Source organism: Epinephelus fuscoguttatus, linkage group LG2 (assembly GCF_011397635.1).
Source record: "Epinephelus fuscoguttatus linkage group LG2, E.fuscoguttatus.final_Chr_v1".
NCBI lineage: Eukaryota > Metazoa > Chordata > Actinopteri > Perciformes > Serranidae > Epinephelus > Epinephelus fuscoguttatus.
The window spans coordinates 35153879-35179246 of NC_064753.1; the positions used below are offsets into that span (position 1 = coordinate 35153879).

Genomic DNA, 25368 nt, shown 5'->3' on the forward strand with positions numbered 1-25368 from the left:
GATGCCTGAAATAAAATCAAGCTTAAGAGATTTTCCTGTTTCGTTCTACGACATAAAATCTGTCAGTAAACACCCCACTTGTGAACTTTGAAGCTTCTGTGTGTTGTAACAAAGGCAGTTGTTAACAAGTGGATAATGAGACAACAGAGCGTCATCACACAGAACACGGCTTTACAGAACACGGCTTTACAGAACACGGCTTTACAGAACATGGCTTTACAGAACACGGCTTTACAGTCTTGTTGTGGTGGTGACATTAGAGAGTGCGACCATAATGTAGTTTCCTTATAGCCTAGCGTCAGCTTTTACTCTTGGCAACTGCATTTAGACTTCAGTAATCATGAAAGTGGTGTTCATTTGTGACGATTATCTTGCTGAACAAAACGTGTAAGTATCATAAACATTTGTTTGCCACAGAGCTTATTTTCCGACAATAAGCCAAAATCCAATTGAAAAATCCCATAGGCTTTTTAACGAGGGAACCAGTGCGATGCTAATTCTGCGACGGCCTACAGAAAAACATCATCCCTTGGGCACTCTATTACTCCACTGTATCTCTACTCAGCAAATAGTGATTTGCTGCTATATTAATTCTTTGAATGTCACATACAGAACCCTTAAAGAATAAATTAATCAGTGTGTTTTCTGCTCTGAGCTGCAACCAGAGTTTAGGGTTATGTACGTGGCTCTCGTCTGCTCTTAATTGGATGTGTGGAAGTTTAGACTCGGGTAACTCATTAACTGAGACAACATTATGGATGTCAAACACATCCTAAAAGCCTTTTTTCTTGAAAGCATATTGTGTTAAAAGATGAACAGTAAAGCAAAAATCTGACCTCTGCTTGTTCAAGTATGTAAGTCAAACAGGTTTATGTTATGATTAAATAAAAATCTTATCAAGATAGGACTTGGAAATTGTGATGGCCACTCTCACATTCTGTGGCCAAAAGGATGATTAAATTGATAAAGAGGTCATCAACATTATTTTAATCAAACTAATTGCTACAGTCGTCATGCAAGCAAGATTTCATTCGATCTCCTGGACCGAGGTTGCTAATAGCTTTCAGTGCTTTACTGTAGAGATACACATATACATAGGTACACAAGTATTGTGACTGACATTGGCAATAACTTTTGTTTTTCAGCTCCGATTTTCATTTTATTCTCATTAACATGTCCTTGGGGAAAATCCCTAGACACATTCTTGTACGCACTGTATATATTACTGATTATTACGTCGTCAGTATACGTAAATAAATGGCAGGTTGGCATATTTTCCCCCTCATTCTTATACCATATGGTGTAGCATTTCAGACTGTTTTTCGTCGCCTTCAAGCATTTTTTAAGAAGACATTTGCAACTTATCCTCAGGCACTTCCACACCCTTGATGTAATTAATTTTCACCATCGGCACATGAGATCTGAATGTGATCCTTTTAATGCACTGTGTGTCTCCTGACTGACTGGTGAAGTGATCTTTATTTAATTCTTGGTACCCTTGATGTTAAGAGTATATATAGACCCCTTTTACACAGAGGTCTAATCGTCAGAGAGTAATGAAAGGAACATGAACAGCTTGACTGGCAGCATGCCTTATTCCATTTGATTGTTAATATTTTCATCTTCATTCAGACGGCGATTCCATCGTTCAGCTCACCTTCAAAATCATGAACATGGTATTCATACCATCGGTTTGAGTCTGGTTTTATAGGAAGAGGTTGAACGCAGTGTCCCTGTTTATACGTCTCAAAGTATTAGTTAATGATTTGGTGGAGAAGGGATTTAGGCTCTCAGTGGCATTGTTGTAAGATAATGAGCAGATCAAACCAACACTTTCCCTTTAACTTGCAGTGGTGCTGTGGCCCCCAGCCTTGCGTGTCATCTGTTGTTGCATTATATCTCCTTGCTCTTATTGTGGCATGCCCTTGGTTATTCTGTGATCAATGCATTCAACGGAGCCATTTAAAACAATTTAACTGCAATTACTCAGCAACTGCTAATAGGCTGCTGTGTATTCCCATTGTTCAGTACCATCGGAGCAGTAGTTCTTAAGCTGTAAGTGGTAAATAAATGACTGTTTTTAAGTTTTAGTTGTTCTAAAGAAACTAAAAGACCCTGAACTTGTGTAACATCATATATCCTCATAAAAAACATACATTCTTGAAAAAAAGCTACTTCAGCATGCTTTCATTTGCTATATTTTTTGTGGAATATATTCAGTATACACCGATCAGCCAAAACATTAAAACCACTGACAGGTGAAGTGAGTACCCTTGACTATTTTGTTACAATGCAATGTTCTGCTGGGAGACCTTTGGTTATGGCAGTCATGTGGATGCCACTTGACGCCCTCCACCCACCCAAACACTGCTGTGGGCTACGTAACCCCCCTTAACGGCAACAGTACTCCCTGATGGCAGTGGCATCTACAGCAGAAAATGCGCCATGCCACACCACAAAAACTACTCAGGAATGGCCTGAGGAACGTGACAAAAAGCTCAAGGTGTCAACCTGGCCTCCACATCTCCCACACCCCAATCTGATTGAGCATCTTGGGAAGTGCCGTACCCCACCTCACAACTGACAAGTCTCAAATGAGCCGAAGTCACACCACCACGGGACACTTTTCAGAGGTCAGAGACAAGTCCGATCCAGGGAGGCCCCACTGTGGATTAGGGGTGCCTCCGAGGTACCAGTAGGTCCCATGGATGCTCGATCAGATTGGGGACTGGAGAATATTGGGGCCAGGTTGATGCCTTTAGCTCTTTGTCACATTCCTTGGGCCAATCCTGAGCAGTTTCTGCAGTGTGGCATGGTGCATTGTCCTGCTGGGGGGCCACTGCCATCGGCCATGAGGAGTGATCTGTAGAGGTGTTTGGGTGGGTGAAGCGCATCAAGTAGCATCCTCATGAATTTCTGGACCAAAACTTCCCCAGGAGAACATTGCACTGTAACAAGATGATCAATGTTACTCACTTCACCCGACAGTGGTTCTAATTTTTTGGCTGATCGGTGTATCTGTTTACTGGGAGCACAGTTTCTGCCCCTCTTCTGTCCTCTGTCAAGCCCCATCAGTCTTATTTTGTTAAATGTTTCTCTTTTTCCTGTCCATTTCCCTCCCCTATTATGGATGTTTCCACCAATTTCCTTCTGAATATCTGGTGTGGTGGGAGTTGGGGTTTGATGTTTGGGAAGGATGTGTAAAAAATCTGGATAAACCTGATTCTGATATCAGCAGGTTTAATGACGTTGTTTGAGCATGTAAAATGTATTGTGATGCTCAGTGTCAGCTCAAATTGCACCTGTTGTATGAACATCAGGCTTTGATTTGACTCGCTAATACATCATGATGGTAAGTAGCTCCGACTTGGAGCCTCCTGTTTTGTTTAGAATCTCTGGTATCTATTATGAATGACTGGTTGGTTGCACAGGCATACCTGTAACAGTTGTTGTGATGTGCCACATTTCTTTTAGACTTTCTCACTTACCCTGCAGACAGTTCCTCTCACACCTCAAACTGTCCAGATAACAGCTCTTGTACAAATGCATACACACGACAGAGCAAAAGAATGAAACAAATTCAAATAAAAATGATGTTTGTTTTTTATTCCACTCTGTCTTTTTGTCGCTGTCTCTCTTGTCTCACTTTCCCTGACTCCCAGGCCCCAGTACTTCAAGATCATTGAGGAGTGTGTGTCTCAAATTGTGCTCCACCGTAGTGGCACTGATCCAGACTTCAGTTACCGCAAGCGCCTGGATGTGGACTTCAGCCACCTCTTAGGCAAGTCACACTCCCGTGGCAGTTGATTTGCATCACAGATATTTCAGTAAGACATAAATGATTTCCATTCTGTTTTATTTTTCAGAGGTGTGTGTGGAAAAAGCTCGAACCGATGAGTATGAACAGAGAGCCTCAGAACTCGCACAGAAGGCAAGTATTGACAAAAAAGCAACTTAGATTATCATCCCACTACATATCAACTACAGCACCTGGCCAAAACAAAGCCCACTAAGGCATGCGGGCATTTATTCTAATTTGTTCTATAAAATTGCATCTGTTTAGAGAACAAAACATTAACTGTGAAGTAAACAGAACACTGACAGTTCCCGGGAGCTTGTTTAATAAAGATGATAATGCAAGATCATAGCAGTAACTTGAGAGCCAAACATACTGTAAATTTGTAGTCATTACTTAGCAGAAAATTTGGTTAAAATGTTCTCTGATGCTTTTCCACAGACAGAAAAAAAGGTCTTTTAAAATGAACATCACAGGATATAACGTCTTGATATGAAATAATAATCAGACTTAAAATATTACAATAAAAGAATCATTTTTGTGATGAAGATAAAGAGTTTTGTTGTCTAACATTATTCATATGCTATAGTTTTTTTTTTTTAGACTTTGAGAACAGTGATATAGCAAAACTTGTTCCTCCCATATCACTATAGATAAACGATAAGTTTCAGCTCGAGCTACTGCATTAAGGTCCATTTTTTATGTCTGTAGCTGAGATGAAAAATAAAAAAGGGGTTTGTAAATGCATCTTACTACAACAAATTTGAGCAAAAAAAAAGGAAAGAAAAACCTTTAAAATTTTAATCACAATGTACACACACACACAGTCTGACACACACATGCTTGTGAAATGCATGAGGTCAAATGGATTGGCCGCTGTGATTAATTTAAGTAGTATCAGCAGCAGGTTGTAGATCCTGATGAAAAGGATGGGCTCACTGATTGGCATGTGTGTATGGTACTTAAAAGGTTTTATTAATGAATGGCTGTTTGGCGAAAGGTTGAAAATCAATCAGCAAATGAAGGTAATCAAGGTAAAATGACTGTTGATTATATAAAATAATCACACACACACACACACACACACACACACACACACACACACACAATCACACCATTGGACGTAAACAATTTCAGCAAATACCGCTCATGTTAATTCCTAGTTACATCAATTTAAAACCAGTGGGTGCTAGTGCGTTATTTACATATGCGTTTCTCTTTTCAGTTTGACGAGGAGTTTCTGAGCAGACAGGAGGCACAAGCTCAGCTGGTTAAGTGTGACGAAAAAATAGCAGAACTCCAAGCAGAGCTGCAGGCCTTCAGGTCCCAGGTAAATGACTGATACATCTTTGTTTTTAATGTCGCTTCTTGTAAATTGTGTTGATTCTTTTGGGGTGTAAAATGTACGAAAACACTAGATTTGATTACCCAACAACCTCCTCTGAATCTGACTGGCAATGCAACTTTATTTTCTTACTTTCCACTATGGGATGTTCTTGTTACTTTGGGGTGCGGGATGGAGGTTGGGATGGGGGTTTTATCCACTGGAGCCTGCAGTTTGGGTTGACGTGCAGGCTTCTCTACTGGCTAGCTGACACTAAGTCTAATGAGAACACTGACCAGTCCTCCATGTTGGCCATTTCAGATTCTCAGATCTTTATCCCATAAGAGGAAATTGTTCTAAAAGCAATTTATTCTGACAACCCCCTTCAACCTCACTACTGGGTCTCTTTTCAACCCCCCCTAACACTCCAGAGAGTTGCTCCCATGCCCTGGCACTGCAAGATAACTACACACTCAGAGAGGAGAGCAGAACTTCCTTTTTATTTTCCCGATAATTTTTCAATTTGAGTGAGCAAACACAGAGCGAATACTCAAATAGTACCTTGGTTCAAGTGACGGCGGTACATTTAGCCAATGTGAGTACATACACACACACATTTTTGTCCCGCCGTCTTTATCTGTATGTGTCAGTCCGGCTCTCCCTGACACACACGCTCACTCGCACACTTGTTAATTCATCAAAGGAGTTCTTCCCTCCAGAGGCGGTGGCAGAGCAAGGGGCCCAGGGCTGACCTTTAGTGTGCGTCTTTAATCTAAAACTGGTGCATGGATCAATAAGCCATTTGCTCTGTATGATACAATTTACGAAACTTTGTAGCCCCGGTTATAACATTTGATTTTCAGCTTTGGAAAAAAACAAATCATTGTGGGAAGGTTCTGGACAGAATCTGGACTGTTTATGAGCATTTGGCCTCTGTTGGATGGATGAGAAAACACGCCTCCGTTATCCGTAGCACAGTGGTGTTAGAGAGGAAAGCATACTGTGCGACACACTTGGCAGATGCTGTAATTCGTCTGCTCCCACTTTATTTTTTTCCTCCACAGTTTCACTCATGTTTCTGTTCTTTTTTTCTTTGCAATGTGAATTCACCGTCTATTTGTTTTTATCCAGGGAAGGGTTTCTCAAGCACTGTTTCAAACTCTGCAGAAAATCCACTACTTTCAACCAGCAAAATATTCTGTAATTTTGTAATATTTGCTGGAACCAAGCTAAAAAAAACTCTGGAGAGAAGGCAAGCAGAAAGACAGCTACTGCAAAACATGATTTGTCCTTCTGACTGGCTGAAAACAAGATTTATACCTCGCTTCATAAGTGCTGTGAAAAGGCAATTTATGGTAATGGCTGGATTAGTTGTTACATCATTAAATAAGTAGATAAAGATTATATAAGGGGTTCACACTACTGTTTAGATAAAGGAATATGAAGGGGCTGATACTACATTTACTTGGATATGTAGCTTGTGCAGTACATTCACACAGTTACACTCATTTACTCCTGTCCAGTACAAACCATAGTGTTATTTGTTGGTCACCGAGCTTCAGCAAAGTGGTTAAAAAAAATAGTGCTGGTGGTGCTGGTGTTGTATTATCATTTTATTACGTATGAATCCCCTAAAGAGACCACAATTAAGAGTTAATTTATTTTCGTAACAAGTATCATCATCAGTGCAACAGTATGACTCCATAATGAATTTTTTTTTATAGTTTTCTTAAGCCTTGAAAAAATAGTTCACCCCCAAATGACCATTTGGAAATTAGTTGGAATTGGAATTGGAAATAGTTACAGAGTGTTGCACTAAATTCATGAAAAAAGTTTTCCTCGCCTGCTGAAAGTGAATGGAGAATCCAAAAACAGCAAATATTGTTGATAAATTGTTGATAAAAGTCGTTTGGAACCACATTTAACGAGCGCAAAACTACATTAAAACATCTGTTTACAAACTTTCACACAACTCATGCAGCATAATCCAAGTCTCACATACCCAGTCGTATGTTCAGTGCTTCCATAACACATTGCATTACCTTGCCGTCAGCTTTTTTTGAGTGGGACTGAAAGTGAAAGCCCTGATAAGTCTCAGTTTTAGTCCTTGTTGGAAAGGGCTGACGGCAAGGTAATGCAACATGTTAGAAAGCACTGAGCATATGACTGAATACATGAGACTTAGATCATACTGCACGAGTTGTGTGAGAGTTTGTAGTCAGATGTTTAAAATAGTTTTGCTGTACATGATCCTCAGTCCAAAAAAACGTCTTCTTCAGAAATTCAATGTAACACACGATGAGTAATTGGTATACAAATGGTTATTTAGTATTTCTTTAAAGGAACAGTGTAAGATGTCGAATTAGTCACTCCAAAAACAAAATGACAACAACAACAACGCAACAACAACAAAAAGTGATTTCAACTGAATAAAGCAGTTTTCAGTTGCGGTAGCCAATGCGTAAACGTGACTTGCCTATCTAGAGCCAGCCTTTGATTTATCAGTTCTGAACTACTGTAGAAACATGGCAACGCCACATTGCCGACTCTGCGGACGAGGAACCATTTCCTTTGTAGATATAAACAGCTCATTCTAAGATAGCAAAAACACAATTCTTATTTTCAGGTGATTATACACTGAAGAAAGCACACTCGGTATATTATATTCTATTTCTGCTAATACATCCCCATAAATCCTACACACAGGACCTTTATGATTTAGCCACACTGATAATATTCGTCAGTATAACAAAATGGGATTCGGTGATTGAGATTTTGTAAGAATAGTAAAGAACGTAGCTTCAGCCTTGTATTTAATTGTCTAGCTCAGGGGCAATTGTACTTCCACATTCGGGGCACTTAAGTGGTCATGCTGTTGTTACGGGACCATTTCTTTAATCTTAGGCTACTTTTTGAGTTTTGATGTAATAATTGTGTCCGTTATTTTTGTAATTTATGCGTATGACTTCTGCTTATTTATTTATTTATTTATTTATTTTCCCCTGCCTTTCCAGTTTGGAGCTGTACCTGTGGGTCTCTCCTCTCCCCATGCTGGACAAGGGTTGTCTCCCTCAGCATTACCGTCTGGGCCTCCACCCCCTGGTCCACCACCAGGGATGCCAGCTCCTCCTCCTCCACCTCCTCCACCTCCTTTACCAGGTTGTCCGATTCCACCTCCCCCACCTGGAGTGCCTCCTCCATTCGGTGCCCCCCCTCCACCCCCTCTGGGGTTCGGAGGTGGTCTGGGTTCCCCAACCCACCATGCGCTGCCTTATGGCCTCAGGCCTAAGAAGGATTTCAAGCCTGAGACCTCCATGAAGCGCTTCAACTGGTCAAAGGTAAGACACTGCAAGTGTTTCTAATATTAAACCACCTCCATTTCCATGCCGTGTCGTCTAAAATACCAGTAACTTATAAATACTAGTGAGCTGACTCAACATGTCACTGACAAAGTGAACAAAGTCAACACTTGAAGTTTCACAAATGTTGAGTTTATTTCAAGGCTATTTGAGTAGATTTTATAGGTGTATCTTCAAACTGACACTTGGTAGTATTGCAGATTTCTATATTGAGTGATCTACAGTATGAAGAGAGATAGACATGTTGGAGATGTTTTCCCAATGTGCTGGATTATCGTTAAACAAAAAAGTTTGCAACAAGAAAGTGAAAATTCAGGCCAGGTATTTATAGTGGCCCCTTTCTCTGCTTTGTTCCTGATGTTTATTGGTAGCTTCTGAACAGTACAGATGTTTTTTCTAAGAATTAAACAACAACTTCCTATCTCTGTGCCAAGCAAGTAATAATTGAAAATAACAGATGATCAGATGCTGTTGTCAGAGCAGCCTTAGTGGTGCCTCTACAGATGTTGTTCTCTGCAGAGAAATATTAGTTCACAGCACAAGTGATATTAGTTTGTGGTTTGATTAATAATTTAATCGCAGATGTACATCTGTACAGGTGTTCAGCAAGCTAAGCCATATGTTTGAATTTGCAAAGTGACACGAGGAGGATCTGTCTTATGGCACAGCTGTATGAGACCCCCACATATGGCTGTGTTTGGGACAAAGCTGTTCAGAAACTTCTGTGCTAATAAGACTTCAAACTTCCAACTCTTGCTAAGTGGCTCAGCCAGTTTTGGAGGGTAACGCTGTAACATTTTAATGATTGAAGCTCATTGATAAAACCATTGGCTTTTCACTTTCTTATAACTACTATGTTAGCAAACAGCAGATACAAGGTGACAGGGGCAGCCCATTAGTGTCACATTTTACCTGACTCCAATGGGACCTTAAGTCCAATATCCACAAGCTTTTCAGCCTGACTGTGGTCCACCAAGTCCGTAGAACAGTATGTAGATTGCTTCCCAGCAGTTGCTCTGTTGTAAGCTTTGTTTACTCTTAATGGAGTGTCTTGTTGAATTGTTTTCTACATTTTTGTGTCACAACTTTCAACTGGTTGATCACTGTGATTGAATAATTATCTCTAAAGATTGTGGTCCTTATCATCCATGACTATAGACTCTCAGTTGCCTTAGTTAAAGTTTAGTTGGCCCAACATAGCTTGTGGTGTAAGGTCTGCAACCGTAAAACTTCAATTAGTAGCCCAGGCTATTATTTGCTTAAATCACTGAAATCAACAGGCCTTTATTTGGGACATGCCTTTAATTCCTTTCACACAAAAGTGTTGCTCAGCAAAGATGGAAAAGATGGGAACATTACTTGTCTAAAATTAGGCTCCAGATAATATATCTGTTATGAGTCATTCATTTGATGTAGCTCCAGCAGACAATCCATCAGAAAACCCTTTTTGATTCTTTTGATCTGAGGACCCTTATGGACTAAAGGAATATGAATAACTTACAGGGTATGGAATGGACACATAATTTGAGGTAGCCAACAACCTGCTTTTATACATGCAAAGAACGTCTATGAAAAATGAACTGCTCGGCAACCAGACCAGGCGTCTAATTGAGACAGGTGTCAAACCGTAGCCACACCGGGCTAGTAAAAGGGACTGGGAGTTTAATTGGGGCTAGGATTTTATTTGAAGTTTTACGGTAATATGATTTCATGTTTAGGCTTTTGTTTTTACAAATCAACTGTAGATTCGACGTCCGCAATTTAGGGTTTAAAAGCTGTCTTATTTTGTGCAGTGTAGCAAGTGTGTGTGTTTCCTTTACACTATCCCGAAAGGCGGTATTTACCAATAACTTGATATATAGCATTAAAACATAAGGACATTGGATTCTACTTTAACTCAGCTGCTGCTCAGGATCATATGGAACATGGTAACTGGCAAAGAATTGCCAAACAAAACATTGGACTTGGCGCCTTGGTACGTGATGTTTATTTGTGCCCAATGAAGGTATTTAAAGCAAAAGATTAAAAAAGGAGAGAAGGAAAAGGGTGTGCAGACTCCTTCATAGTAAATTGAGCTTACTGTGGGTGCAGCAGCTTTAAAAGGATGTAGTTCAGAATATTCACAATAAAGAGCAACAGTTCTAACATATTTGTTTTGGGAATTTGCAAGACTGTTGAGCAGCAAGTTGATTTAGAATAGTCTTTTGTAGCTTTGAAATCTAATATCTGATTCAAAGGATGTGTTTTCTTTGTATTGACATTTCCCTCTGTAGCCTCTATAATCTTTAAAATAATAAACTATGTGCTGAACTGTGGATGTGTGTTTTCAGATTCGTCCCCAGGAAATGTCAGAGGGCTGTTTCTGGGTGCGGGCTGATGAGAACCAATATGCGAAACCAGAATTACTCTGCAGAGTTGCTCTCACTTTTGGCTCACAAAGAACAGGTCAGACTCTCACTACATTTTTTATATACTTAATTTATTTAATGCCCATCTACCTGACTGCTGCACATGTATTCTGAGACAGCTTTGTTGTTTTGTGTTTTAAATTATACCTCTAAAGCAATGAGCGCTGAGCTTTGCTTTTGCAGAGACCTTTCAGGACATTTCCACACACTTCTATTCAAACATTATTCTGTGCAGTATGTTTCTACTTAGCACCTACTTTTTTCTCCCCACTCTACTTTCTCCTCCACTTTCTCTCCCTGTCCTAACTTTCTGGCTCATGACTGTAGCACATTGGCTTAAATTTAAAGTGGTGCTAAAGAAGAAGATGGCAGGGTTTCTCAGTTGAGCTGGAGTGGTTAAACAGGGAAGAAAAATGTGAAAGTGTTCCTGTTTTTGTGTTATGCATGTGCGCGTGCATGCATCTCTGCTTTGGGAGTAATTGGCTATGTGTCTTCATTGAAGAAGCATTGCATAACAAAGATATGGTTAAGTGTGTGAGCTTGTACCAACCCTCTAGGCTACTATTAGCAATAAATTTCTTTCCTTTTCCTTTGGCCAGTGCTATCCCCAATGTGGTATTTTGGAGAGGATATCTTTTGCTCATTTTCAGGTTCATACTTGTATTTCAGGTTTCTGTGAGAACATGTTTACCTTCTTTAATGGTCAAAAAACCACTTTATTTTCCTCATACGGTCTATGCTGGAACACCTGTATTTACATTCTTTTGGATACGTCCCCATACAGTATGTCCCCAAAAAGCCCAGTCTGCTCTGATTGGTCACCGTTTCCAGGTTTTCCATATCTCGGTGCCTCTGCACCATCACTGCAGCCGAGGAATGATTGTAATTGAAAATAGCGGCACTTTTTACTGGAAAAAAAATCACCCATAATAGCTTCTAAACGCAACCGGACATGCTCCAGCATCGAAATCAGGTAGAAATGATCAACATCAGCAACCAAGATTACATATTTCCCTGATGTTAGCATGTAGTTACATGTATGTTAATAGTGTAGTTGCTAGCGGAGAATGTTTGTAACAGAGAATAGCAGCATTTTTTTCCCCATTTATAATTACCAATTAAAGCTTCTAAACAGGTTTCTCTGACATGTAGCTTCATTTAGCAGTGCAGTCTATGTAATGTAGACACACCTACAGTAGCGTGCCCATAGCAGGTGACCATATAAAGATGTTATACTGTAGCCAGAATAGAGTTTTTTGCTTACAGGGAATAGTTTTACATGCATTTACATTATATTTCTGAAACTTTGTCCACATCCACTATGAACGTCCTTCATTGTAGCACTCTATATAAGACACAATACATGGAAAAGCATCTTAGGTCCACTCTAATGTACTGGTGAGAGTAGGCATGTGCCAGTTACCGGCATCACGGTTTACCACGGTAAAAGAATGTCACGGTGTCACTAACCGCCCATTTCCGTTCCGACGGTAAAGGTGTAACCTATGCTACGTTTCATTATGGGAACTTCAGGAACTCAAAACTCAGAAATAACTCAGTGCCAGTCGTACATTTTAACTGGCACACACTCTGAAATCATGCACGTGCAGCCTCAGTCAGTCAGTCGGTACGTCAGTAATCAGTGTAAATCCACTCACGTGCAAACTGCAAATATGGCTGGAGGAGGCGAAGCTGAACTTTTCCCACCGGTGAAAAGGACGAAGTCGGTGGTGTGGGACCATTTAGGCTATCAAAAGAACCCCCAGAGCCAAGGCCAAGACCCGCTCCTCCCGTGCTGGGCTCCAGTTCCCAGTCGGCCGTGTTCACAGGCTGCTGCAAAAAGGAAACTATGCGGAGCGTGTCAGTGCCGGTGTCCCCGTTTAACTGGCGGCTGTGCTGGAGTATCTGACCGCTGAGATCTTGGAGTTGGCTGGAAACACTGCCTGCGACAATAAGAACACCCGTATCATCCCCCGTCACCGGCAGCTGGCTGTCCGCAACAACGGGGAGCTCAACAAGCTGCTGGGCGGAGTCACCATTGTGAAGTTAAGAAACGGCTCTATTACTTTTAATGGGTTTATATTACACATTTAAACAACTGGTGTGATGATGCATTGCACTGACAGGAGATGCTTGGTACGTGCTGTCGTTCATTAACGGTCAAACCTACCGTTTTAAAGTGTAGAGTGCGAAAATAGGACGACGCCTGTTTTGTTATTATTATTATTATTACCGCAGAAATACCGATTACCGTGGTATTTTTGCCCACGGTTATCATACCATCAAAATCTCATACCGGCACATGCCTAGGTGAGAGCAATGTCCAAAATACATTGAGTAAATTTCAGGCAGTCAGACATGCAAACTATGAACATAATACGGTTATATCTATGAGTTTAGTGATAATATGTTTCCATAAAGAAATGAACAACAGTATTGGAGTCATGCCTAACTCCATCTGAATAGACTACATGTGTAGTGTCATACATCACATCTTCCCCCCCTTTTTTAGCAGTTTGATCATGGCCTCTAACATATCAGTTAGCAGTATGTAGTCCTTGCTGCGTCAGAGTCCCCAAGGTTGCCATGCTGTTAAGGATTTAGGACGGCTATTTTGATTATTCCCGGTGGTAATGCTACATGATAAGACACCATACAGTTACATCCTCACACATTAGTATGGCTGGCAAGATCTGGAATATTCATGTACAAGGTTGTTGGAATGATTAAAGCTAGAACAGGAGGTAGCATGAGACGTTATCAGTCTTGTCCTCTCCTGTGCGTGGTCTATTAGTCCCTTCTCTGATGATTTATTCACATGTCTTGTTTTTTCTTTCTTGTCTTGTCACTGACTCAGCTAGCTCATGCCAATTTGAATTATTCATTCAGGTGTTATCTACCTGTCACAACTCTATGCTGCTCCTCTCAAGGCACACAAGGACCCCCCCCAACCCCCCCTCCCCACCAACACACACACACACACACACACACACACACACACCAGTACACCCTTGTTCCCCACCGTCGAGGTGTTGAATAATGGAGGCAATCTAAATGGCAAGCAGGTAGACAGACAGTCAAGCAGGTGTTCTCTGGAGAGGGCAAGGGAAGGATGTCCACGAGCATACAATTGTACTTCTCTGTTAGGGTAATGACCCAGAGCTGGCACACGTCCATGCACAGCATTTTATTTTACACTTATCATGAAACATGCCTCTCATCATATGGGGAGGCACACAAAAGCACTGCTGCTCTGCAGTATACCGACCGTCTGGTTTGTTACTGCACATGGGTAATGGATTTTAGATTTGCAGAGAAAGGCATGAAACATTTGACTAAACCAAACCTTTCTCATGGTTCGAGTCCATTCTTTTAGTTTTGTTCCTGCCTGTTTCCTCCCGTCCCAGCGGAGATTGTATATAGCAGCATGACTGGTGGGTTGAGCTATTGAACCCAGTTGCTACTGCTGCTGTGTGTCAGCAAGCGTACGTGTATGCATATGCACATGTGGGGCTTGTCATCTTATTAACACAGCCATGTAGCATCATGTTTCATCTCACTTAAGAGCAGCAGCATCTGGATCAGCATTAAACATTAAAAAGGACACAGTATGAAACAGCATTCACTCAGTTTTTCTTATTAAATATTCATTTATATCCCTTGAAACTTCCTTATTCTTTTCGTGATGTTTGTGCCTCGTGCTGTTGTTTTCTACCATCCTGTACACACACTGCTGAGTTTGGATGAGGATCTGGAACAGTTTGTTTTGAGACTATCACTGCTGTGTTTTTGGCAGACCTTGACTTAATCAAGTGTAAATAAAAATACAGTGATTGTTATTATTATTATTTTTTTATTATTATTATTCATAATGCCAAGAGAAGGCTTGAACTACACACTCAACTAGAATTTATATCGCTGAATTTTGAGGAGCAAAACATTTATTTGACTAAGTAGACATTACATTCACAGTGGTGATATCCTTTATGGCTCCTCTATTTATCTATTCATAGAGGGATGTTGGTTTTTGGCAAAGGGTCAGTGCCACTTTAACACATCTCCTCAGTGAGCAAATTGCAATAAATGGGTGTTTTTACTTTTGTGCAAGTAGGTCAGAGCGAGCAAAATTAAATAAGACCATACTGAATAATATGAGTTGATTTCTGTGCTCATCTCTCAAGTCTCTGCGTATTAGCTTAAACCTTTAATATAAATGTCCTGTAAACGTCCTGTCTTAATCAATAAACATCAATGGAATCTTTCAATTAGGGACAAAACAATGAGAGGGTGTTACTCTGTAAGCTTTATAAGGTTATGTTTTTAGTCTAATAGAGCAATTGTAGAGTACCTGTAAGCACAGGAGGAGCAACAGCCCTCTTACTCTGATGCAATTGTTGTAGATTTCCTTCATTTTCAGGCTGGTTTTGTGGATTTAGAGCTAAATATTGTGTCTGGGGCACGTCGTGTATTCACTTCCGCAGAATAATTCTATACCTAAAATGTTATGGTCCACTAAAGTTAGACACAATACAAGATGAATAAATCCCCATTTTTGTTATCTTCTCCGCCATACTGACGGTAACCCCTGGATTTCACCGGGCATAGCTGTGCTGCATTCTGCTTGCAAGCTGATCACGGCCAGTCTATCAATTCTTCTTTGTTTGTAAGTGAAGACAGAAGTAGGGAGGGGGTTTTACTGGACATTTTGTCTCAGCTTATATAGCTTGCCTGCTCTGGTTACACCTTGATAATGTAACCTGCATATTGTCTTCCCTTCATTCCACTACTGTCATGCATACACACTGGACTCTGCCTGCCCTGCACTCATAATATTACACATGACTTCCGTAAAGAGTATCTTTCTTTTGTCAAACTATTTTGCAAGGTTGTTCTTAACTTGTCTCCTTATAATCTTCTTCCCTAATCTTTCAGGTGAAAAACAACTGATGGGCAAGATCAGTTCCTTTAATTGACTCTGACAAAATAACCCTTAATTATCGGGCCCGCAAATAGCAGCACAGATCTATCGATTTTGTACGCAAATTGCTTTTCAAGTCCTTCAGAAACAGTCAGATAAAAAAAAAAAACTGTCCCTCTAAAATTCAGCAAATTTTTGTCGAAGTTCTTTATGGTAATATTGTTTCTGACACACTAACAAGAACGAGAGATCGTAATCCAGAGTGAGAGTCTCTTTTCTTTATTTTGTCCTTGAGTTTCCTGTCTGTTTGTGGTCCATTTTATCAGCCTCACTTTGCTTGTTTTTTCGGCTTTATAGTAATTGTGTTCCAGTAAAGACCTCAGAATGTAAGTATCACCTTGACGCAGACTTGTCGTCTTTCAGCTTCAATTAGATGCTTTCTTTCTCTGCCTACCTTTATCCTTAGCACTACCAGGCATTCAACACTTAATGAGTTAATGAGGCTTTGTAATATCAGGCGACAGAACTGTGGAGAGATTTCTATTCAGCAGCTAAGGTTAACTAAATGTTCTCTACTGAGGCTATTTACTCTAAACAAGAGCAATCCTTTATGAGTTGTATTGTGGGCACTCATTTCTCTTTGCGGCCTCATATTGTGGCTCTTTCATGACCAAATACGATAACCTCGGGGCTTGACTCCACCTCAAATTAATCTTGTCACTGTATTGTTGGTTTCATTAATACTTTGCATAGCTGCTTACACCTCGACCTGAAAGATGAGGATTAAACACCTCTAAAATCTATTCAAGGCAACAGCTTTAATTTAGAGGTGAATGTCATCTATGCTGAAAGCTTGAATGAGGGTGTGCATAAGCAATGGTCCTGTTTTTGTCACATGCCAGATAGCAGATAAATGGGTGAAATGTCAGTTATTGGTTTTCAAACATGGAAACAAAATATAAAACTTTTTTCGGTTTTTCACTGTGAAAAGTTGTGGATGGTACCAATGGAACTGTTCCATACCATCCCCATTTTTGTTCCCCCCTCTGTTGGGTTACCTAGCACACAGATCCAGTACTAAAAGGTGGAGCTGTGAACACTGCAGTCCATTGATTGGTCAATAGTGGACGGTCACTCTGCTCGGGGCTGAGTTGCTGGTTTTGAGACTCGTGTACCTGCTGTTCATACCTTGGAGGGTTTTATTAGTAAACTGTAACTATAAAATGAAAGGATGTTTTGCTGCCTCTCACAGCAGCTGTAGTCAGAGAAAAAAATAACTTGAATCACTGGGCCGACTGCCGGCAATTTTTAAGGTGGAACTTTAACCTGTAATGTTACTCAATGTATGGGTTGATGACGTGAATCCATCAACACACCTTAAATTTCACTGTGACAACTTTGACCATCACTTTAGTTTTTATATGAAATATGCTTTTAGTAATGAGGGGATCTTCAATCGTTTATATATATGTTAATTTTCACCGGGTTATGTGAACTGCATATATTCTAATCTTCTCTCAGAGAAAAAAAAGCATTGTGGAGTATTGTTCCTGTGGGCTACGGCAACACTAAACACCTGAGCTTGCCTGAAAAGGACTAAATGCACAAACCTGCTATTTTTTTAAAAGATATTTTTTTAGGGCATTTTTGCCTTTTAATTGATAGGATAGTGAAGTGTGAAAGGGGGAGAAAGAGAGGGAGAGACATGCAGCAAAGGGCCACAGGCTGGAGTCGAACCTGGGCTGCTGCGGCAACAGCCTTGTACATGGGGCACCTGCTCTACCACTAAGCCACCGACACCCCAAACCTGCTATTTTTAAATATCCCATGGAGAGAGACTCTCACTGCAGCCTGTTTTATTTTGTTCTGAAAATGTCAGGTGCAACCCTGTTCTGTGGACGATAAACGAGGTACAGACTGATAAAGAAGGAAATACAGTGAGTGCTGGATGGAGCAGTGAGTGACAACAACCCCGCCCACATTTAAGGGTACTTTTTTCGGTGGAAATGCTAGGTACCCTGTCTGAAGGGTTACTTTTGGTGCTAAAGGCAGTTGTTTGGTGGAAACGGAGCTAAAGATGATAACAAATACTCCTATGAAGCATATTGTGCATTTTCGCTGCAAGTTTCCCAGGCTCTCTCCTCCTCACCAGTGTTATGATCAAATATATGACAAGGAGCCTCACACACAGTATATGGTTCAGGTATTGTGCTGCCACAGAATGAATTGTGAGCAAGGCCTCAAAAAAGCTTTACTGTCCTGTATATACCAGAGTTGTGAGAGAAGTCCTATGTATTATTGAAAAGTATGTTGCTGTTGTTTGTGAGGATTGCCAACAGGTGTAGTTCCTGTGGGGGATTGCCATGGAAGCCAAGAAGGGGAGTGAGATGTGAGTGTTTGTGTGCATGTGTGCATGTACATGCACATGTGGGGTTTCTTGGGAAAGAAATGTGTCCATCTGATGAAGGGGCATGTGCCTGAACTCAGTTTTTTAAATATTAATTGTAGTCTCACCTCTCATTTCTAATAACCAGTCATTTTTGACCATGATCACCACAAGTGTTCAAATGTCAAATAAAAGACGCCAAATTAAAAGTAAATGATCAAAATGTATTTTGTGTGTTCAGATGTACCTGTACAGATCCAGAAAAGGGACCTTATGACAACCTGATCAAATTAACCACAATTTTTCAGAGAGAAAACGTATAAATTGGTCCAGTTCCTCCAGAACACAACAGGGGGATTAACAGACATCATGCAAAACCAGAAAAAAAACAACAAAAAACAAACAAGCACGGCTTTGAAAAGATTACACAGTACAAATATGTTTCAGTCATAACCATGCCACGTGAACATGCTTAGCAAAATAACCATTTAATGTTGAGAAGTGCAAGGAGCAGTACAGCAGATGTCTGCACATGTGGCGTTTCTGGTTGGATTTTTTTTTAACCATTAAAATTCTTGTCATTTTTCTCCAAATTACAATGGAACAACATTTATAAGCAGCTCACATTCCAGTTAGGATTAAATAAAAACCCAATTGGGCTCAGTTAGATGGATTAAAATGCTTTGGTTGCATCCTTATTTGAACCTGTGCAACAGCTGAGTTTTTATTTTTCCAAATGACCTTTAAGGATGTACAACAGGTAATAAAAATGCGATGAACATGAGAAACTGAATTTGATCTCAATTTTGGGGTTCAAACAACAATTCAGTGTGCTGCCAGTTTACCTTAGAGACTGCGAATGTAGCTGTACTATGACTCATGGCAGCAAGAATTTTAGTTGATTGGGTAGTTTAGTACACTCTGAAAAGTATGCAGTACATAATTATACAGTGTCTATTAGAATACTGGTTGGAATTTGAAAGGTTATTCAGCCCAAATTAGAGCCACACAGTGGTTTTGACTTCTGTCTTACTGCATAATATACTGTATTGTTTTTCGACTATGTTGATATATTAATACAGACAACACTAAGTATCATACTTTATCACATGTATATTATTCTGGTATATGCTTTTTACATAATACGAGACTTGACATCATCCCACACTGTCACAGTACCTCTTAACCTGTCACTTCGCCTTGTAACTTTGTCTTTAATTGCTCATGTATAGTTTCTATTTTTACTTCTAGTTGTACATACCTCTCATTATTCTTTTACGTACCTCCTTATCAGTACATATTTCTGCCCTCGTGCTGCCTGAATTCCCCCCAAGGGCTCAATAAAGGCTTATCTTAACTTGTTGAAAAATAAATGACGTACAGAATTAGGTGCCTTCGGCTGCCATGTATACATACATGTCAAGCACTGATATACATGTACACAGTAATAGATGCACACAAACCTAACTGCTCAAGCACATGCTGCAAGGAGAAACGCTGCGAGAGAGACGGGGAATATATATCAAGTCTAATGGTGACCTGCTACACTAAATCAATGCTGGTGGTCAGATAGGATTGTACGTTGCTGCAGGAAAATGGTGTTGATTTCCCATATCCTCACTCATTAAAGAGAAAGGGTCTCTTTCTGTGTTGTTAATTATGACACCCATCCTATGTACAAATAAATGGGTTGTCTGGGTGCACACGCTCTCTCAAGTGCTCTTTTCACAAACACCTACGTGCATGAACATTCAGAAACGCACTTAGATTTTCATCAGACATAGACATTTTTTTTAGTTTGTCACTGCTGCCAGTGGTCATTATATTAGCTTCTATGTAACCAATGTACATCTCAAGATTTTGGAGCTGCAGAGGATGATTTTAGAGGCCATGAGAAAATCTGAATTTGTTAAAGAGATGTTTATCTTGCTTTATATACTATAATGATTTTTATCTATAAATTAGAACAAGCACTCATGGTCCCCCTGACTTTCTCCTCTAGCGCCACCAACAGGGTGTTAGTTTTATTTCAGAGTGAAATATTTGAGCAAGTATTGGCTGGATTGAGACAGGGATTCATATTTCCCACAGGATGAATCCCACTAACTTTAGTGATTCCCTGACCTTTGTTTTTATTGAAATACCTTGACAACTATTGGATGGAATTCCATGAGAAGTGGTAAAGAAATGTATGGTCTCAAAACTAATGACATTCCTCAACGAGCACTGGGCGATATAATGGTCAAGTTGTGTTACAGAACGTATACCAGTGTACATCTCTCCTCTTTCACAGTCTCCACACAGCTGCATCCCACTCATTCCCTCACAAGTTCTCCATCAACACTCAGAGAGACACAGAGCTGCTCCTCTGTTTAATCTGTCTGTTAGTTAGTCTACAGTGTGACACATATGTGTTGCACATGCTACGCTAAATCGGTATGGTAGATGAATGAAATTAGCGCAGTAGCACATTTGCAATCCAGCCCTGTGCTGCTATTCTGTGTGTGAGGTGGATCATAGCACATCACCATTCTTCTTGTTAGTTTTATTGTAATGTGTGACTTTAAGACAGCGCCTGGATGCAGGCGACAAATGTGTTTAAAAAAAAAAAAAAAAATGCAGTGAGAACACAGACGTTTCATATACAAGACATATATAACACGGACAGTGTCTCTCGCTCCTTTCCTCCCTCTGCCTCTCTGGTGATGCTCTCAGCATGAATAACATTAATAACCTAAATAAATAAAAAGATTTAAATCATTTTCCAGCACTACATTCATTTGAAAGGCCATGGAAAATGACTTAACTCCCCCCCACAAAGATTTTTAATTGTTTCAAACCGACTTGATACCTTTACAGTCATAGGTTTTTATCCTGTGCTGCAAACCTTTAAACCTCTGTAGCTCCGGTGCTATGTGCAAAAATGTTAACCCTATTTATTTTATATAACTTTCATTTACACGTTGTGCAGCTGTATATTGTCCATATCACCCAGCCTCAGCTGTACTTTGTGTTTAGTAAGTAAGTAAAGCTTTATTTATATAGTGCCCTTCACAGCATGAATGCACAGTGCTTTACATCAATAAACAATACAATAAAATACAAGATAATAAAATAAAATAAGGATTTAGAAATTAACAAGGTAAAAGCATAGAATAAGAACAATTACGATGAGAAGAGGACGGTGGTTGGCTATAGGTGGGCGAAAGCCTGCCTGTACGGGTGAGTCTTCAGCTACTGTTGAAAAGTGCTCTCAGATGGGACTGAACGCAGGGCCAGGGGGAGTGCATTCCAGAGCCTTGGGGCCACTACCCCAAAAGCCCGGTCCCCTTTGGTCTTTAGTCTGGTCCTGGGGACCACCAGAAGCTCCTGGTGGGCTGATCGAAGATTGGTCGGGATTTGACATGCTTGTTGAGATGCATAGACTGGTCAGATAAGACGCCCAGATTTCTCAGATGGGTGCGAACATTTTCTTTAAAGGACCCCAAGTGCGTGGACACACGAAAGGCAATATTGTCGGTGGCTATGATTAGGGCCTCTGACTTAGCAGCATTTAGTTGGAGAAAACTACAGCCCATCCAGATTTCAACGGGGAATTTACTGATGAGGGAGGCCAGAGGGAGCATGTATACGGAGAAGAAAAGTTTAGTACCTAATACCACATGTTGACATACTTAAACCCGATTAGACTCAATATTTTATAGTCCTTGTTTGTGATATTGGTGAAATAATCTGGCTTTCTATGTCAAATAGTGGTATCCTCATACCTCCACACACTGTGCAGCAGTGCTATGGAGTTGTAATACAATGCAGTCCTCCATTATAGCTGGCTGTGGTCACAATAACAACCTAGATGTGATCATTGATGTGGTCAGGGGTTCAACACTTACACCTTTCAGCTCATAGATTTCAGTGCAATGATGGCTTTTCCTCCATATAAGATTTAGTGTGGAGTTTCTCTTTAAGTGCTCCTTAACTGGAAGCTGAGACAGGGAAGCCTTGCTGTTCTTTTGTATCACTTTCTACTTGTCCGCTCCTGTCTGCTCTCTCTTAGAACACAGCTGCTTTTCTGCGAAAGTCCGTGCATGCAAGCAGACAGCTTGCTTTGTGTAAGATGAAACAGCTGTAGACGAGTGTCTTTCTGTGCTTGTATTCACAAAATAATAAAACTTCCCATCACTTTTTCAAAGCTTGAGCATGTCTGCAAGGACACAACGTAATTAAGCAATTTACTTTTAGATTTGTTGTGGAATGGGGCGTCGGTGGCTTAGTGGTAGAGCACGTGCCCCATGTACAAGGCTGTATACTTCACCCTCAGAATGATGATGCTATTTTCAAAGCCAGACTTCAACACAAAGTTTTTTTCAATGAAAATGCATGTATTTTTAAAGTATTCAGGTTATAACCGGATAAATGAGACTTCAATTCTGGAGGCATACGAGAAAAACAAAGTTTTCTTCATGAATCCAAGGTAACACAACATAACGAATCGATTTACAAGTGGTCATTTTGTAGGTGAAGTATTCCTTCAAACAGAATACTTGTTACAATGGCCTAAGTATGTCGCCTGAGAAAAGAGCAAATGCCAAGCTCACTGAAAACTACAGACGCTGAATTGAAATAACCTTGTGACAGTTTTTCTTTGAGTCATAGTGGTTGTAAAATCGATTTGTAAATGTCATATCTATGCTTGTCTTTTAATTGACCAAACAGCGGTAGCAATAGCTGCAAGTAGCAGAAAAAACAAACAAACAAAAAACATAACTAGCTTACCCTCCTACACACACACACACACACACACACACGAAAGAAGCATCTTGGGGGCTTGTAGCTTAGAGATTAAGACGCCAACTATGAAGAGCAGCGTCCTTGGTTTGAGTCCGACCAGTGACCTTTGTTGCATCTCTCTTGCCCTCATTGCTGGCTACCTCTCTAGCGTCTATAAAAATGATATAAATGCCCCAAGAAATAGATAAATAAGCATCCAGTTGAACGACTTACATGTAGCATGTTGTATAAATGCTTTACATACAACTTTTGAGATACTGTCTCCTAATCATGCCTCATAATATCTTCATGCTATCAGCTTTCTTGCAAAATGTTATATTCAGCTTTTTTGGTCTACGCGAAATGTCTCTGGTCCATTCAAACACATCAACTCTCAGACCTGCAAACATACAGTAGGTAATGTTCACATATCATTTGCTTTTGCTGCGAAATGTTAATTTATGCTTGGGCGTGCGGCACTTGACAGAAATGACATATTTTCAACAGACAAAAGTGTCCCTTGACACTTCTTTCATGTTGTGCACGTGAAAGATTTTCTTATGTGGCAGATATCGTCATATTTTGTCATGCAGTGTGATTGTTAGTATTACTTTTGCCACCATGGAGATTAGGGATGTCCCGATCCAGCTTTTTCACTTCCGATCCGATACCGATATTACAGCCTTGAGTTTTGGCCGATACCGATACCAATCCGATCCAGGCGCGTATTATACATATTCATTTATTTTGTTGTCAGTCCTGTTAGAAAAGGTTTGATCAAGCGCTATTACTCTAACAAGAACAACTACTTAATCAGGTTAGTTAGAATGATCCCCAACAGTTGTTATGAGAAACTGACCCGAACATTAAACTTGAACATTAACATTAAATAAAAAATATGTCTGGTTTGTTTTGGCTGCTTTGGCCCCTTAATAAATAGAAAATAAATAAACACAAGAAATCTTTAAAATGTCTAACACTGAAATTAAAATAGCAGCAAGACTCCACACACTTGTGCTTTGGCCCCCTAATAAATAAAAAATAGATTAACACCACAAGACATTGTTGACATTTAACAAACAATGCAGCCTTTCCTTTTCAGTTATTTTTGTAGTGTCAGTGCCAGCCTGGTGCTGCTGTTTCCTGTGTGTCTGCATGCTGGCCTGGTGGATTGATAGTAAGTGCTGGAGCAGATCACTAGAATGGACTGCTTGAATCACGGAGCGCTGGGCTGGCTGGAAAACCTAGATCGGATTCCATGAAAAACTGGATCGGAGTTCTTGGATCGGCATTTTTCCATGCAGTCTGATCCGATGCCGATGCACGTTTTTTGCTAATATCGACGGCCAATAGACATCCCTAATGGAGATTAGGGATGCTCCAGGCGACCCAATTTCCCTGTCGACTAAATGAAAATTTTGATTAAGACTAGTCAGCTACTCTAAAAAAAGGTCTCTGCATGGTGTATTCAGGCTTAACATATTCCATTATCTTCCTGAAGACTTAACTTCAACAAACTTAAGTAGAAGCATATCTTACGAGGTCATTGTTGTGATGGGCTGCATTACCGAGCCAGATCACAGCGTCCCTGGGTGAACAATGTCAAATTGTTCTGAGTGAGGCTAGCACCACTAGCAGCAGCAGCCATCGTTATTTTTTTTTGACACAGCCTACATTGTTTTCATTTGCTTAGTCAAAGTACTGCCAAACCGTGCTGGTGTTGCGAGAGGACATCTCTGCAATTTCCCACCATGCTGTTTTAAAACTCCAGTCTACTCGAGCATTACAGCGGGAAGGGGGACTACTGTCTGACGGCTCTGTAGCACCCACTAGTGGCAGGCGGCTGACAGTTAAGCGGCCTTGTACATGAATAAAAAACTAATATTTCTGGAGCTGACTAGCAAGGGGGGCGGACTTTAATCGTTCAGACGACTTATAGTGCACGCCCCTAATGGAGACCATGCTTTTAAATTCACACCGACTCCACCCTGCATTCAGTGTCTCTGACCACAGAAGCAGCTGTGTGTCAGCAGCAGCTCCTGCAGAGCTTAGACAACAGAGACTGGCTAAGCTGCCTTCACCAGGCTGACTGACAGCAGACATTTACTGAATCAAAATAGTTCTCATATCAGTGGCATGGGAGGAAATCAACAGTGTTTGTATTTATTCATTCATTGATTTTATTTTCCCACCCACCGTACCAAGTGAGGGGAATCTGCCACTCACAGACAGACTGGGGGCTGATCAGTCAATAAATATAAGGTTAGTAAGATAAACACATATACAGTGGGATATTTATGTGATTTTAAACAGCTGAGGCAGAAATAAGACGGGCAACTGTTCAATTTCCGTTGAACGTCGCTCTTCAAAAGCATTGAGTGGCCAAGCATAAATCAGCCTTTAAAATTGT

General features: G+C 40.4%; 1 protein-coding gene across 4 annotated transcripts in view; it reads left to right on the plus strand.

Annotated features, from left to right (window-relative positions):
* The window catches only part of LOC125878988 (protein diaphanous homolog 3-like), a 242149-nt gene that overhangs the window by 57461 nt on the left and 159320 nt on the right, over positions 1 to 25368 (plus strand). For all 4 annotated transcript variants that reach the window (XM_049560553.1, XM_049560578.1, XM_049560561.1 and 1 more), the window contains 5 exons: positions 3663 to 3781; positions 3867 to 3931; positions 5022 to 5126; positions 8135 to 8458; positions 10810 to 10924. In XM_049560553.1, the coding sequence (XP_049416510.1) occupies positions 3663 to 3781; positions 3867 to 3931; positions 5022 to 5126; positions 8135 to 8458; positions 10810 to 10924 (728 nt within the window). The remainder of the gene's footprint in view (positions 1 to 3662; positions 3782 to 3866; positions 3932 to 5021; positions 5127 to 8134; positions 8459 to 10809; positions 10925 to 25368) is intronic.